Raw genomic sequence first — 17,766 nt, 5'->3', positions numbered from 1 at the left:
GACTTGAGAAAATGGTAATAACGCAGATTAAATTTAAAAGTGCATTGTATGTACTTTTCCCCCAGAATGCCAGTTGTCAAACTTTTACCAGCTCTCCCTTGGTAGTAAAACATATGGTGTTTCTGAGAGAAAGTCAAATTTTCATTTCACCTAGAAAGCAGAACTGCAAGAGGAAGAGATTGAGGAATGAACTCTAGAGCGCCTTTATTTTTCCCATGTGTATTTGTGTTATTCACTTCATATTATCCCAAGTAAAAAACTTACCATTGATTCTTCCAAAATTTCATACCTTATTAGCTTTAGCACACCATTCCTATCTTTTGAAATTATTTGAGATCCTGATTCAGGATACATTTGCTATCTCTCAGTATTGTGTCATCTGCAGATTTGAAAAATGATATATCTGCTTTTATCCAAATGATTGAAAAAATACTAACTATATCTCAGACAAAGACAGGCCAAAGAATAGGATTTCCAACCTTTGTTTCCTAAGAATTAAATTATTTTATTTTCCAATAGTCAAATTTTTTGATGTTGGTAAAGCAAATTATTTTCTTTTAAGAAATGAATGTTCCATTAAAGTCCTTCTCTGATGCTCCCTCATGGTATGGAGGTAACCTTGAATTTCTGAATGCTATACTAATGGAGTGTAAGCACTGGCAAGTCCTTCTAAGCTGGAGAGGTTTCAAGTATGGCTTGGTGATGACTCCATGTCAATAGTTTGAAGCTCAGTCTAGCTAAATTCTTAGAGGTTTATCACCAGATTGGTGATTTATTGGTGATTAATCTTTTGGCCAAAGCATTTTCTTTTTTTGAGACTCAGTCTCTTTATCTTGCCCAGGCTGGAAGTACAATGACCACTCATGGGCCCAGTCCCTATACTGCTCTGTGTGTTGAAGCTGTTACTGCTTTGTTTTTGACTTGGTTTAGTCACCCTTCTTAGACAATTTGGTAGCCATTTCCCCAACCCACTAACCATCCTAATGATAGACTTGGTATAGATGCCCAGTTACTGTTAGCTCTACTGCAGTTCAGAGCCTCTAAGGGCAAGTGCTCCACCAGCCTCAACCTCCCCAAGAGCAGGCATTAGAGGCATGCACCATCATGCCCAGCCAGCAATTCTTTTTAAGAATATTTTTGTTGATATCTTTTGTTTTTACACACTTCCCAATGTAATCCTCTCCTCTCACCCACTCAGAGAGGCATATCTTATAACAAAGAATTTTTAAAAAAGAAGAAAAAGTTCAGCAAAATTAACCAATATATGGAAAAAGTGTGACATATATGGTGTTGCATTCCCATAGTGCATACCTCTCCAAAGAAATGGAGGGGGTGGGGATGTGGGAGAAGGTATCTTTTTGTATCTTCTCTTTTGGGCCACACATTGGCATTACAATTTCATATTATTCAGTTTCAATTGATGTTACTGTGGTTTTAATCATTGTATATATTATGTTCTTGGTACTGATCATTTCACTTTGCATCAGTTCATATAAGTCCTCCCATGATTCTCTGTATTCATCATAGTTTTAATTTCTTACTGTTCCATTCATCTACCATAATTTGCTTAGCCATTCACCAGGGGGCATCTACTTTGTTTCCAATTCTTTCTTGCAACAAAAAGTATACCGCAGTAATTCCTAAAGACCTCCTACTAAATCATCTTACTAAGAGGAGTCATATTCTTCACCATGGGTAAAATAACAGTTGTTGATGTATGCATTGTAAGGAACCAAATAAGCAAAAGAAAATGTTGTCTCTGGGTTGTGTGAGGTCAGAGGAAAATGCCTGGTTTGACAGATCAATTATTTTCTTACTGTTAGATCCTCAGTGACTCTGTCAATGTGATGTCTTTCTCCATGAATGAGAACTTGGAGCAAGCTCAGCTGATAGAATTTAGATAAACTGTACTAGAGTGGATATGAGAGTTCAGCTTTAAGTTTAACTGACTCCCTGTATAGATACATACTGTGTGGAGGGGTTCGGCAGCTACATGAGCACACCACAGAGTGGTGACAAACACCAACAACACCCCACACATCAAAATCACTGGGCATGGCTCCCTTGATCTTACTACTTTCTTTTCTCCCTCTGCTTCAATAATATACTCTCTCCAATGAATTACTCTTCATTCGAATAACAGTAACTTGTACTACCGAATCTACTATGTTAGTCCTCTTCCTACTCTTTGGCACCCCCAAATATTTCTGAGAGCTGCAAAGGGCTCTGTAAACCTTAAAATACTGTATAGGTGCAAGCTATAATTATCATCCTCCCTGTCCCCAAGCTGTGCCATTAGAATTTCTTTATAGATGTGAACAGAATTTTCATGTTTCTCCCTCCATAGCCTTGAGTTTCTGATCCCTTTTCCCCCTGCCTATTACTGATATTTAAATCTAGGATAAATTAACAAAAAAAATCCATACATAAGTTTTGAGAAATGATTCTTTATTTGAAAACACTGAAGGCAATAAGATGGAATGAGAGGATCACATCTTAGCAGATCACTCAAAACAGCCTGATAGGGAAAACAACACAGGAACTTCAAGGTCTAAGTCACAGATTAAAGTCTAGACTAAAAGCAAAAGCAATCTAATAATGAAAACAACAGCCTGAAACAACCCAAAGTCACTCGCTGTAGGAAATCTTTAAGATATGAATAGTCATTTTAGGACAGTAAAACCAAGACCATAAGTCTTCAGGACAGTAAAAGTAAGACATAAGAAGGCCATCTTAAAGTGTTAAGAGCAAAATGGCAAGATTTAAAACACTAAAAAGCAGTCTTAAAATACTAAAACCAGTCTGGCATAATAAAAAGAATCCTGAAGGTAATCTAGATTTACTAAAAGCATAATAAAAAGGATAAAGATAAAACAGTAAAGTTCTTACAATACTGTAGGTGATAAAATAATAGAACTAGTTCATAATACCAATGGCTTAGGTTTCTACAGCTTCACAGTTTACAAAGCGATTCCCTCACAACAACCCTGTGAGGTAGGCAAAGTATTTTTATTCCCAACTGACAGATGCGGAAACTGAGGCTCAGAGAGGTTAAATGACCTGCTGAGCATCACACAGTAAGGAGTAGAGGGAGAGTTGTAATCAAAGTCTGGATCTCTTTCCAAGATTTTACACTGCTTCTTTCCATGTGGAGCCAGGACAATGGGGTGGGGTCTATGAATGTGAATAGCCTTCCCCAAGAAGTTGGTGATACGTTCCTAGATCTGCAGCTGGGAGGGTCCTTAGGGATCATCTCTAGCCCACCCCTCCATTTTACAGATGAGGGAGCTGAGGTCTAGGGAGGCTGAGCTTCTGGTCCTAGGTCAGCCAGGTCTTCAATGGCAGAGGAAGGACAGCAGAGCAGAACTCTCCAGTGCTCCTTCCATTGCACTATGCTGCCTCTTAATACTAATAGCTCACATTTCTAGAAGAGCTTTAAACATTTCCAAAGCACTTCCCCCACAACAGCCAACAGCAGAAATGTTATATCCCCATTTTGCAGATGAGGGGATTGAAGCCCAAGGAAGTTGAGGGATTTGCCCATGGTCACGCTGTTAGTGACTGCTGGAACTAGGACATGACCCCAGATCTCCTGGCTCCAAGTACAGCTGTCATTCTACTACCTCATGTTGTAGCCCTCTGTTCTTCAGAGGCAGATGGTCTAAGAAAGGGAGCTTCTCATCTAGAAGGGCTCAGTCACTCTCCAGCCCCTAGTCTAGCACCCTACACAGAGAAGGTATTCGATAAATGTTGGTTGATGAAAATGATGATTACCGTCCCCAGGCTGAAAGAGCCCCTTAGCTCTCATGCTCTGGCCAAGTATGAGGGCACTGCCTTTTACACCTAAGTAGAATAGGAAATTCAAACAGCTGCTGGCAGCTTCCCATTTATTGTAGCATACTCTCCTTTCTCAGCTTCCATCCTTGTTTATGAGTAAATCTACACTTTGTAACATCATTTGAACAAATTATTCTTTTATTTTATTAAAGACAAAGACCATTTTTCTAGAAATATACATCATTATTTACCTGCTAAAGAAAATAAAGAAGCACTGTCTAATTGTCTACAAGTTAGAATTGGGATAAAGTCCAAATGCTGGGCTTGAGTTGGTTAGCCTGAATCATTCAGACAAGGTCTGAACTGGCTGTGCTGGCATAGGGGTTAAGTTGCTAAATATGCTGGGAACTGTAGTTTTCCCCAGCTCAGGAAAAGACAAAGCTACTATGAGATCAGAAGTGGAAGTCTGAGTTTTTCTACTGCAGTGGAAATTTAAAAATCTCTCTGAAGAGAGATCCAGAGAGTCAAAGAGAATGAATAGGGGAGATAAAGAGACAAGAATGGTGGAGAATGCAGCAGCAATAGCAGAAGGAGGATGCTTTCCAGGAGACTGACTCTAAGACTTACAGTAGCTGGAGCCTTTTCATTTCCCTGGCTTACTTTCCAGATGACCTTCACTTAATGTTCAGCTATTGTGAGGATTTGATGTCCTCTCTTCTTCCCAAAGACCCCTCATTCAAAATGACTTGTCAGCTGAGAAATAATGAAATTAGCTCATCAGGGTTTTAGTCTAGGGCAGAGGTTCTATGGGTCTATGAACATGGTTTTTATTTTTTTAATAGTTTGACAATGATTTCAATGTATTTCCTTTGTAGTCCTAGATATTTTATTTTATACATTTAAAAACATTATTTTGAGTAAGGGTCAATAGGACCTTACCTACGACCGAAGGGGTTGATGACACAAAAAGTTTAGGAACCTCTGGTTTAGGGTATGGGTCCCAATTCCATACGGGCTTCTTTTTCTCTGCAATGATAGAAGTCTTAAAATACATATTATTAGCAAAAGTAATAAATCTCTGGGCCACTAGGCAATCCTTTGATTACCAAGCTGGAAATATGGTGTTCTAGCCAGTTGTATTTATATAGTTATAGGTTCTACCCATTCCCCAGAAGTGAGAGTAGGGGAGAAATAGTCTTTAGCCAGACATCTGCTGGGTGTCACTAGTAGGAATTACTAGCACTTACTAAAGAGGCAGGGTATGGAAACCCACCTCAATATAGATCAATTTTGAATTTCAAAGTCTGCCATAAAGTCATGAAGCATGTCTATATCACTTTTCCTCTAGAACTGGGTTCCTCTTATAATTATGTCTACCCTAAAATTGTGTCTTACTACAATAATAATAGTTCACGTATCAATCACATTCTGCAGTTTACAAAGCAATGGCCTCATTACCCTGGAAAAGGTATTAGAAATTTTAGTTGGGGTATATCTAGCTAGAATTTAGTATGGTGCTAAGGATGAAGAATTAGAAGAAATTATAAAGCATGGTAATTGATAGGGTCAAACTAGTGATCTTTTTAGTGGCATCAAGGGCTGTAGATCCCAAGGATAATGTTACTAGTAAATGTCATGATTCCGGGTTCCTATAATTCAGGGGTTTTACATAGAACAAAATCCCCAGTAAATTAAGTGAGATTCCATTGAAATTCAAAAGCATAAAATTACTTGTACACAGAATGGGATTGTAACATTTGTAACTTAGATAATTTGCTCAAATAAAATTCACTCTTGAAATTCTTCTCATTAAGCACCTATTTAAATATTCTAATATTTTTTGCTAAGTACATTTCTGTCAAGACCAAGATAATGAAGAGATGACCATGAAACATTTTGAGGAGGGAGATGAGTAGAGGAAGGAAACAGCAGAAGTGAACAACTATACTGATCTCTTCTCTTTTACAGCAGGGCTTTGACTAACTCAACGCTCATTCTTTTCCTGTTATATTAGTTACATTTTTCCCTGCTGCTAGACACTGTATGTAGCAGAAAGAAAAGTGAGTCCTACCTCTTCCACTTACTAGCAGTGTGACAACAGGCAAGTAACTTAACTTCTCTGAGTTTAATTTTCTTCATGTGTTAAACAAGGGTGATGAGACATCTACTGTGTACTTCACAGGAATGTTGTGAGGAAAGGGCTTTACTAAAAATAAAGCACTATTAAAGAATAATCATTGTGAATCTTTATGCTTCCTTTCTCTATTTCAGCCTGTGGAGGATGCATTGGAAGGCAAGGGTAAGTTGTGATCCTCAGAGTCAGAGGAAGTACCCCCATCAATGACATCACAGGTTCACTGAAACAGTAATAACTAACACTTATATAGCGCTTTAGAGTTTTCGAAGGGCTTTGCATACACTAACTTGTGATATTCTTATGACTGATCTGCTCCTGGTTTTTGTCGGCGTCCATGCAGAATAACATACCACTAAATTGGAGGCCAGCCTTCCACCAACCTCCATGATTGGTAGCACCTCTGTGACCCCAGAAAACGCTCTTTGATTCTCTGAAGTAGCTGATACAAAGCTCTTACCATTAAAGTCCCGTTCTGTATTCCTTAGACAGTCATTCAGAGGCGTATGCACTGTTATTAAATAAACAAATCTAACAAGCTTGGTTATCTGCCCACAACAGAAGAAAAGCATCATGTTGTAAAGGAATGGCAGATAGTCCTCCTGGCAGCAGGCAAAATTACAGAAGAAGTGACCTTTGATTAGCAAAAATTGAGAGAAAAATTAAAAGTAAATGTAGCAATCATGCACAGAAAGAATTTATGCCGAAGGAATCTGCGTAGTTCCAAGGAAGTCCCTTCCAAGAGAAAAGCCTTAGAGTACACTTATTCACATTCGCACACACACACACACACACACACACACACACACACACACACACAGTAGTTGCAGAGACTTCTAGGGACATAAGAGCTACAAGAACGAAGGGGTCTCCACGTTATGGTGGTGAGGAGGGAAAAGGAGGCAGCAGTGAGAAAGGCCGTGGCTATGTGGCTATGTGGTTCTTGAGAAACTGTGGATGTCTCAGTATCCAGAGAGTACTTTTAAGAGTTCTCGGGAGCATGTATTGGGTGAGACATGATGTAGACAAGTGGCAGATGCTGGAATGAGGGATTAAGCTGATACTAAAGAGAGAAGCAGACCGAAACTACTTTTTAATAAGGTACTTAAGCAAAAGAAGAGGAAAGACTACAGCTGAAGAACAACTCAAGAAAAAACAAGGGAACTTGAGCGCATGAATTAAAGGAGGAAAAGCGGTCCTTGAGCTGAAAGAGAAGCAAAAGTGACTCAGAGAAAGAGGAAGAAAAGGATGCGGGAAGCAAAAGGAAGTTGGTAAAGCAGCTAAGTATAAGGAGTCAGTGACACTTGTACTGGAAGGAATGGAAAACAAAAGTTTGTATTTCCACCCCAACCCTCCAGTGTGGATACTTGGAGTGATCTGAATGGGCCAGCTGCTCAATGTCAGAGGCATGATGGGAGGTGAAAGGAATTCATTTACGATAACCCCACTAGTAGTGAGGGCTGAAGGCCTCTCCCTGAGGAGGGTTTGGGTAGAGGGGAAAAATTAAGAAGATGGTATTGACAGCTGTCTGAGTATCAGCCAAATGTGGTATGTGGTGACTATTAAAAGTGATGAAAATGTGTTGATTAGCTCCCAGACATGTTGGCCTGGAGCAGTTTCACAAAAAGTTGTTAATACTCTTTCCAAGGGAAGAAAAAGCCACAGAGGCTGATAGAAAATGATAGCAGCAAGCCGGTAGCGTAGCAGCTGCAGATCGTAGCTCTAGGAGTTGACAGCAGGAGAGAAGCAGCTGTCAGGAGCAGCTCAGAAGAGTAGCAGCAGCAGATGATCACTTCAGCAGGTGGTAGTAGCAGCTTGGCGGAGCAGATAACAGCTCCAGTAGATGGCAGTAGCCCCTTAGTAGAGGAGCAGCAGTGGATGATACCACAGCACATGGCTATAGCACTTTGGCAGAGAATGAGCAATAGATGGTAGCAGCAGCTAAGTAGAAGGAGTTGATAATTTAAGAAGATGGCAGCAGCAGTTTGCCAGAGAAGTGGCAGCAGATGGTGGCAGCAACTAAGCAGAGAAGCAATAATAGATGGCAGCAGCAACTAAGGAGAGAAATAGCAGTAGGTGACAGCTCCAGAAGATGGCAGCAGCATCTTTAGTGGAGATGTAAAAGTGGATGGCAATAGTAGCTTAATGAAGACGTAATAGCAGATGAGAGTGGCAGCTAAGCAGATAAACACCAGCAGATGGCGGATAGCAGCTAAGCAGAAAAGCAACAGTAGAAGGCGGCAGCAGCTAAGCAGAGAAGCAGCAGCAGATGATGGCAGAAGCTAAGCAGCGAAGCAACAGTAGAAGGCGGCAGCAGCTAAGCAGAGAAGCAGCAGCAGATGATGGCAGAAGCTAAGCAGCGAAGCAACAGTAGATGGCAGAAGCAGCTAAGCAGAGAAGCAGCAGCAGATGGCAGAAGCAGCTAAGCAGAGAAGCAGCAGCAGATGGCAGCAGAAGCTAAGCAGAGAAGCAATACTAGATGGCGGCAGCAGCTAAGCAGAGAAGCAGCAGCAGATGGCAGAAGCAGCTAAGCAGAGAAGCAGCAGCAGATGGCAGAAGCAGCTAAGCAGAGAAGCAGCAGCAGATGGCAGAAGCAGCTAAGCAGAGAAGCAGCAGCAGATGGCAGCAGAAGCTAAGCAGAGAAGCAGAAGCAGATGGCAGAAGCAGAGAAGCAGCAGCAGATGGTGGCAGCAGCTAAGCAGAGAAGCAGTAGCAGATGACAGCTGCAGAAGATGGCAACAGCAGCTTAGCAGAGAAGCAATAGCAGATGAAGGTGGTAGCTAAGCAGAGAAGCGGCAGCAGATAGCGGCATCAGCTAAGCAGAGAAGTAATAGTAGAGGGCGACAGAAGCTAAGCAGAGAACCAGCAGCAGATGACAGCTGCAAAAAGATGGTAACAGCAGCTTAGCAAAGAAGCAATAGCAGATGGCGACAGCAGCTCAGCACAGAAGCAGTAAGAGACGATAGCGTCAGCAGGTGGTAGCAGCAACTCAGCAGGGAGTCAGCAGCTACAGGAGCAGATGAGTAGTAGTTCCAACATGTGGCTACAGATTGGCAAAGAAGCAGCAAAACGGCAGCTTTGTAAGTAAAAAGGAAAGGCAGCTGCAGAGCTGGAGTGGAAGAATGATGAGTCACAGTCAATTGCTAGAGGATGAGAGGCGTTTTATGCACAACACAGCTCTTATAGAATGAGTTATCCAGGGAATGTTCCTTCTCCCACCGGCATCAGAGTTTGTGGGAGAATAGGTCCCTTCATATATGGATGGCAAAGAATAATTCTGTGACTTGATTTTCACTCTCCTGTTGTCCTTGGTAGTTAAATATGAAAGCTACATCTGGGATTAAAATGGTTTTTCCCCCTTCTTTGTTTTTTCTTTAAGTAGGAGTGTGTAGTATCGCTCAAGTCACACTGGGAGTCTCTCACTGCAATTTTGGTTTTTCAATTTCAGCAGAATTTTAGCCCATCTAAGCAGAGAAGCAGCAGAAGATGGTAGCTGCAAAAGATGGCGGTGGCCACTTAGCAAAGAAGCAATTTGCAGATGGACTCTTACTCTGTGATTTTGGGGTTTTTTTTTTCAGTTTGAACATAATTTTAGTTGAGCATTTCTTGATGTAATTTTGGAAGACTTTTGCTTTTTTCCTTTTTATTTTTCAGATGTTAATTTTTCCATATATTTGAAAATTTTCAGTTTTTTAAAACATTATTATTGTATTTTTTGTTTTGTTTTACTTTCAATAATTATAGCTGGATTTTACCAGTTTGAGATCCCAAGACATCTCAGCGGCACCTGCCGCTTTCCAATAGCTGAGGGAGAAAACAGTCACAGATATAGATTACCTGAAAGTCTTGGTGTACATAGATGACTTTATTGATTTTGGGAAGAATGTGGAGAAAGAAGGATGCAAGTATGGGAATGGCAAAAGGAAGCTGTCAGATGACTAATGCTAGTTTTGCACAGCTTCTCTCAAGTATACAAGTCAAAGAGTATCTCCATAAGGCATGAGCACCAATCCAGAGAAGAAAGAAGCACTCTTGAACTGGGCACACCACAGAACCTTTGAGATCTGAGGACATTTCTAGGATTTAGTGTTTATTATTGCAGATTTGTGAAGAACTATATTGCTATTGCTAAGCTACTGAATGTTCTCACTCATGCATACATGATCAAAGGAAACCAAAAGCAGAAGGGCAAGAAAGGTCAAATTAGTTTAAAACCTGTGAAGCTATTTGGAGATCTATAAAAGGGCATATGTGAAAACCTATCAAAGACTTGAATCCACTGCCTCATGACTATCTAAGTGTTGCCTAGGAAGGTCCAAGTAAACCTTTTGTCCTACACACAGATGCCAGCCTGAAGTATTTGGATGTGGTGATTTTTACCAAGAAGGTGCTGGTCACCAGGAACCAACTACATTTACAAGCTGAAGACTCACTATGCCACAGATAAATTGTTATTCTTGACTTTGAAAAGTTCAAAGACTGTGTTTGAACTCAATTCCAACCGTGAACTAACAATAATACATTGATATATTTTCACAAGTACTAAGTAAATGCTTCTTGTTGTAGATGGGTACCAGCACTAGCCAACTAAGAATTCAGCATTTACCAACAGCTAAGGAAGACTCATGTTGACGTAGATGCTCTTTCCCAAGGGTCGCATGACATCAAAGCTACAGCGATACTCAAGGAGAGAGTGTAGGGCTATACGTGATTCCCAGACAGCCGGGCCATTGTCAAGTTGACGCGTAGCTAAGACTTTGGGACTTTTCCCATGAACCTTGTTTCATCGAACTTTCTTTGTCTCAATTGTCTTTAGAAGACTGCCGGTGAAAGCAGACGGCTGACGGGCAATAAGAAGCATTATAGGCCAAGAAGCATGGAAGTGAGGTTGAAGGACTTTAAGTTCCTAGAAGTTCCTAGTCCTTACTGTTGGAACAATAGGAGAAGTTGAACCTGTGTAATGGAATTCTGTATAAGACTATTACTAATCCTGCGCCTGGTACCAAAAAGCAAACAGTGCCATCCGGCGCTTATCACTCTATGTCTATGACCATGATGACTTTGGACGTACAGATCAAGAAAGAAGTCTAGAGTAAGAAACAGATTTTACTGGTTTGAGACGGTAGCAGATACTACCAAGAAGTGTGAGATGAGTTCATTATGTAACAAAGAATTGTACCTCATATTTGAAGAACACAAGCGCATCAAACCTTTGGAACTTGTCCTAACCGACTGTATCTCTGGAAGAAGAGAGCAAGAACAGAAGTTATATTTTAATGGTGACTGATCATTTCACCGGGTATGCACAGGTGATATACAATTCCAATCAGGAATCAGAAGCTTCCATGGTTGCTAAATTGTTGTAGGAGAATTACTTCTCAGTGTATAAATTCCTTGCTATGATCCATCCTGACCAAGGTAGAGACTTCGAGAGCAAGCTACTCAAAGAAATAGTAGCATTCACAAATATCAAGAAATCAAAATATACCTTACCATCTCCCAAAGAGACTCATAGCCCAAGTGTTTTCAATCGTACACTGTTGAACCTGTTAGAGCACTGAAACCAGAACAAAAAACGGAGTGGGGTCAACGTACGGTGTTTGTAGTACATGCATACAACTCCTCCAGGAGGCTACCCTCTTTAAAGTATACTTGCTGATGTTTGGGCAGGAGTCATATCTATTTGTTGATTTGTGCCCTGGAGTCTCAGAAGAGGGAGGAAACTAAAACATTCATAATAAGCGCAGTTATCAGCTGAGAGGAAGAAGGAAGCCTATAAACTAAGCATGACTTCAGCTTGGAAGAGCTGAAAGAAACAAATGAAAGTATGGTGGCCAAGTAAGAGTCTTCCTGAGAAACCTTGGTATTCAAGGGACACAAGTTGACAATTTGACTATTTATAGAATAGACACAGGGAGTGGCTGGGACCTGGTAGGAACAATTAATTGCAACCAGCTATTATCCATAGCAAATTTAGTTGGATTTACTCCAGGAGGACAGAAATAATAGATACTTACCTCAATGGACTCTTAGAAAGAAAAACTGTTTGCCAATTGTACAAAAATGGTCTGAACTGGATCAGAATGAAATGACATTTTCAGTGGTGTTCAGCGGTCAACAATTTTGCCTTACTGAGGATGTGGGGAAAAGATTCGACCCAGAGACAGCACCTTTCCTCCTTGGAACTTCATCTGTAGAGACTTCTAGGGTCCAGAGACAATTCATAGAACGTAGAAATGCTAATAGCCAGAGTTAGACCCTCAGAACGTTCAGGAATAGGAATACAGACCTATAGATGGCAATGATGAAATGACCATTAACCGGCTCAGGTATAGGGCCAGAAAGAACAGCAGGAGACAACACAACTAGGTCTATCTGACCTGTGAGCGAACTGACCTTTGATGTTATCTGTGAAACTGGAGAAGTGGTTTTACATTTAGCCAGACAATAATAGTGCTGTTTGTTCATATAATGAGTGCCTTGCTTTTAGTTGCTTATGTTTAATTATGTGCATGTTAATTACTGTATGTTCTGCATTATGCTTCTGTTTTATCATTTTTCTATTTGTTTATGTACTAGCGTTATACATATAGCATAGCAAATCTGTTAACGAGGTATCGTTTTGCTGCCTATTTGCATATATGCTAATGTTCATGCATTGTTAATATTATACAGGCCTATCTACATTGTTATTTCTAGCTTTTTTCTACTTATGCATATTTCGATTGTATACTATGAATATGCATAATCTACCAGAATATGTCTGTGTAATATGTCCTGAATATAATTTAGAGAGCGAGTTATTGAAATGGCTTTGCACTGTCCTATGCCTACTGAATGCAATGCTGTTGTGAACTTAAGGTAATAGTTACCATTGGATGATTACCCAGGATCCTGGGATAATTATCCATGTTACTTTAAATGCTGCTATTTACCTTGATGCTTGTGACATATATGTGTAGAGGTCAAATGTACAACTTCAAGTCATTTTAAAAAAGGCTACAAAATTTCTGGCCCTGGGGAAGAATGCAGTCTAGATTTGCTATGCCCACAGATTTTCTCTTTTGCCAGCAAGCCACGCAAACTACCCAGAGTTCCTGAAGTTTTTGTGGTCTTTCTTTTGCCCTTGGCTGAACTTCAGGGAAAGAAAAGACAGCATGATGGCTAGAGAGAAATGCCACCCAGAGCCGATGGGATCATTTCCTCTAGAACCCTTTTCTAGTACTCTATTCCGGATTGTTCAGGTGTAGGGCAGAGTGATGACTGAGTGAAGGATGGTGTGAAGTAGAATATAGGCTCAGCAGATTATAGAGGGGCTGGTGAGATGAATACAACCGGTCCCTGATACTTTTGTCTTCCTTTTCTCTGCTACTGGCTATACATGCTGTCTTATGTTTGCCAGTCTAAAAAAATTCCTGTGGCTTTATTTCTTCCCTTGCCCCCTGATAATGAGGGGAAAGAGAGAAACAGAATGAAGGGGAGAAATGTCAACTTCGTTTCCTATCCATTGCAGCTCCAGGTGGTAAGATTTCAGATGAACCGTCTTCTGATTATTCATTTAGTTTTTATGTCATTAACATGATGGCCACAAACGTGAACTATTTGCATTGGTAATTATATGCACAGAGAGAAAATAAGAGGGAAAATCCCAGTCCCTAAGAAAGGATAGACTGTTTCCCCTTAGCACAAGCTGGAAGGTAGGATGAGGAGTCAAAGAGAGAGAAAGTGTGAGTTTTATAATCTTGCATTGTGTGCATGAGTTAAAATGGAACCCTAGACAAAGAGACTCATATTTGCTGTGAGTCAGAAGGTTTGCTTGTTAAAGAAGATGGTTATTTTTCTCTTGATAGAATTTTATGGGTGATTGGACTTTTTTTTGGTATAGCTGTTTAGCCCAAAAGGGAGTGAGTGATGACTTTGCAGGTGAAATCATACATTCTCCCTGGCAGTGGCTAAACAAATTGACATGAAAGCACAGGATTTTGCTCAAGCAAACAAATAATTGTCCTTCAAAATAAATTGGATGCTAATGAATAAATTGATAGTTATCATTCTCTATTTACAGCTATTAATCCAAGTTTGGTCTTTATCTTAGATATACTGACGTGAAACTCAATAAATTAAGAGAGTCAGGATGATGTAGATGTCCTAGATCTGGTCTCAGAGTCAGGAATACCTTGGTCAAAGTCCTGTACCTGATTCATACATACTGGCTGTTTGTCCCTGGGCAAATACCTTCTCTGTGCCCCTCATTAAGATTCTAGGTTGCAGAACAATTGCCCATTTGGATTGGTAGAGGGAGTTTCCTCACTGGTAACTCCCTCTGCCAGTGAAGTCATAAGTCTGAACAAAAACAAAGAAACCCTCATTTAACTAGAAGGCTTTGAGAACAGATGTTCTGGTTAATTGAATTTTATGGTCAACTCATTTGTTTCAACTTGATGAAAATCTTTTCAAGATGTATTAGTCTCCTTTCTTGCCTTATGTAAGCAGAATACACTGAATGTGATTTAGTCTTTCTTTAATGATCAAAAATTTGGATGGACCTCAAGGGAATAGTGCTTAGTTTTAACAGGTTTAATAGTTTTAAATGTTGTAGGATAATGGTGTGAATCAAAGTTAACCTTGGGAAACAATCTGGAAATCAGTTTGAAGTTACCAATATGAGTTCATTTTCTTTCATTTTAAACTTTCTCCCTAAACTGAGTTGCTAGATGGGGGAAAAACCCCTACTAATTGGGGACTCTAGTTAGTGGGGCCAGTAAGGTCTTATTAAATGTGTGTAGACATACTGTGTGCATTTTTACCTTTGTCAGGAGTTAGTTCCTTTAATTTAGTAAGCACTGATTATTTAATGGGGCTGAAATTATAAAGTTAACTTCATTGAATCTTCAAATTTAGGAGGTTGTTCTCAAAGTTGTGAACTCACGTCATTGAATAATCATGACATTCAAATACCAGCTAAAATCCAAAGTAGGAAAGATCATCTAGTAAACTCATAAATGATTTCGTTGTTGATGCTTTCAGATCAAGAGCTAACTATCGGCTTCTTTAAATAATGGCTTTATAGGTTGATTACAGATGTTAGCATATGAAACTTTGGCTGAGATGGGCTTACAGGTATGAAACGAAAACATACTTGTGACATCCTAACTCTACACACAAGTGACCTGTAAAGCAAAGCAGGAGTTGTCAGTGAAACAATTAGCTTATTGCTTTGAAATGTGAATGGGATGAAAGTTCAAGAATTTGCTAATTATTCTTCCCTACTGCAGACAGGTAAGGAGTCACATTTATACAATTCAACATTATAAGTATTAGTCTACACGTAAAAGAAAACAGAAAAATCTTCCTAAAACATTTTGCTTTTTTGTAGAGGTCATAGGGGGCCAAATATATTGTTGTCTCATATTATAACCTATAACCTAGAATTTGAGGAATAATTAGTGTTCTTCTTGGACTCAGTTTAAAGGAATTTAGTTATAGGAAGAATTGTAAAGACATCATCATAGCAAGATCTAGCCAATGTCATAAATTCCAAGATTGCTGCTAAATTGCCTTGGTTAAGAAAGTAAACTGCATCTTCATTAATATGAAGTATGAGTACCACGTGAAAATTACCAATACAAAGCATTTGAATCAGGCCAGATTACAGGAAGTACTTAGGGATATTAATATATATATGTCTGTATTCATATATGAAAACAGTGTGGTAGAAATGACAGGTTGGGAGTCAGGAAGACCTGGTATCAAACCCTTCTCTGACACCTGGCAGCTGTATGACCCTGGGCAAGTACTTTAAACTCCATGTGCCTTGGGCAACTCTGTAGGATTTATCTCAAGTCATAGATGGTTGTGGTCTATGATACATATTGTCAAGTGAAATTCCTGGAAGGGAAATTCCAGGCTGACAAAATCACAGATACTTCTCATTCACATACAAAATAAAGTCAAGGCATGATTATTATTATTATATTGGCTGTCTAGTACACAAGTATATATTTTCAAAGCAATCAATGGAAATAATTTTTGGTATATTCCTTTCACCGTCAATTTTTCTACTTCCTGATGAAATAGAAGATTCTTCATCTAAAGTAAAGTTTTTCTCATGTAACACTATTTCCAAGATATAATTGTGAATTATCCTTGAATGGTTTTTGAAACACTATTAAGATGGTTTGCTTCTCACAATGCATATTTAAGTTACTTCAATCGGTTAGGCACCCTTGAAATGAGTTCTGACTTTGACGATAAAGTCATTTAGACCTAAAAATCACTACTTTTTGTCAATTTAAAGATAATTATACATGAATATCCTAGTTTCTTAAAGTAATTATGTGACCCGCCAAATTCCAAACTTATAAAATTACTATTTTTAATGCAAAATATAACTTCATTTTTCTATTGCCTCATTAAGGGCTGAACACAAAATATTTTGCTTTTTGCCATTAAGAAGGGGGGCTGGAAATGAAATAATAATCTATTTTGATTTTAATATTAGTCACACTTTCCTCCCCCAATATGGCAGTCTTTTAGTAAGAGAATGACAGTTAAAGTGATAAAAAAAAAAACCACTTGTATTTGAATTAAAAGAAATGTAAAAAACTTTCAGAGTAATTTCAATATGGTAATCTTGTAAAAAAATTTCCATTTGAACTTATATACTTTTTTCCCTTTCGAAGACTCATTTTAAGAGAGCAGCCTATTTTCAGAAGCCGCTTTGGACCCATAAAACACACTGCAATATCCCTGTTCTTCCTTTCATCATCAATATCATTATTCTTAAAGCGCTTGTTCTCCACTGACTTTTGGAAGTGTTTTTGTATTTGTATTTGTCTTTTTGTCAAGCTTGGTCTAATAGTTTTGTGATTTCACAGCAATTTATTGTATGTTCTCTGATTTTAATAACTTTTGTGAAACCAATAAGAAAGAATAGTTCAAAGACCTTGCTCCAAATCTTGGTTCTTTCATGAACTAGCTATGTGTCTATGGGCAACTTACTCAATTTCTCTGGGTCTCAGTTTCCTCATTTGTAAAATGGTGATAAAGTCCTTGCTCTATATATCTCCCAGGGCTGTAGTGAGGAACAGATGAGATAATGTATGTGAAAGTTCTTTGATGAGAAAGAAAGGCTATAGAAATGTAAGGTATTATTATTACCACAAACCTCTTCTACCCGGAAGATAAGCTAGATAACTTTTTTTCTGACAAATTTAGTTGCTAAAAATGAAATTTTTTTTAAAGGAAACAATTATATTGAACTCTACTAGAAAACACACCACAATGAAGAAGTTCCAATTAATCCACAAGATGTTCTTTCGGCTTTGCTGCTGTGGTTACGGGGTTCCCATCAACAAGTAAAAGGTCAGCGCGACAATAAGAAGCAAGCAGAATGGAGAGGAGAAGGTTTGATAGGCAGCTGATGGCATGAAAATGTCTTCATACTTGTAAATACTGACAACGCGCTCTGATGTAGGTGGTGAATCTATGTCATGCCGAGTTATAGATCCTTTAAAAGAAAAGGATTGGAAAAAATACAGATTTAAAACAAAATACCTGAACAGCCAAGGAATCTTAAAATCTTCAGTGCCAAGTAAACGAGCATCAGCAGCTTGGATTACACTCACATCCATGACTGGATAATAAAGAAAAGGTGTTAGCACAGGAATTAAACGGAGTATCGCTTGAATAGCACTTAAATGAATGAAACAGGCTGGTTTCTCATTACTCTTTGACATTCTTCCCCTATCCAGACATATTCTATGGGACAAACTCTACTGGCCTCTCAATGATTTAGCCATCAGGGTAAACTCATTTACCTTTTGTGGCTGGGTTCTAAGTTCTACCAGTTCTAG

General features: G+C 39.1%; 1 protein-coding gene across 1 annotated transcript in view; it reads right to left on the bottom strand.

The window, feature by feature from the left end:
- Nucleotides 1-2,427: 2,427 nt before the first annotated feature.
- The window catches only part of FRRS1L (ferric chelate reductase 1 like), a 41,227-nt gene continuing 25,888 nt past the window's right edge, over nucleotides 2,428-17,766 (bottom strand). Inside the window, exon 5 of the mRNA XM_036737520.1 lies at nucleotides 2,428-17,420. Coding sequence (XP_036593415.1) covers nucleotides 17,248-17,420 — 173 coding nt within the window. The 3' untranslated portion in view covers nucleotides 2,428-17,247. The remainder of the gene's footprint in view (nucleotides 17,421-17,766) is intronic.

The sequence above is a fragment of the Trichosurus vulpecula genome, chromosome 9 (genome assembly GCF_011100635.1).
Source record: "Trichosurus vulpecula isolate mTriVul1 chromosome 9, mTriVul1.pri, whole genome shotgun sequence".
Classification (NCBI taxonomy): Eukaryota; Metazoa; Chordata; class Mammalia; order Diprotodontia; family Phalangeridae; genus Trichosurus; species Trichosurus vulpecula.
Note: the sequence above shows the minus strand (reverse complement) of the source record. Positions and strands in the feature narration are given on the sequence as shown.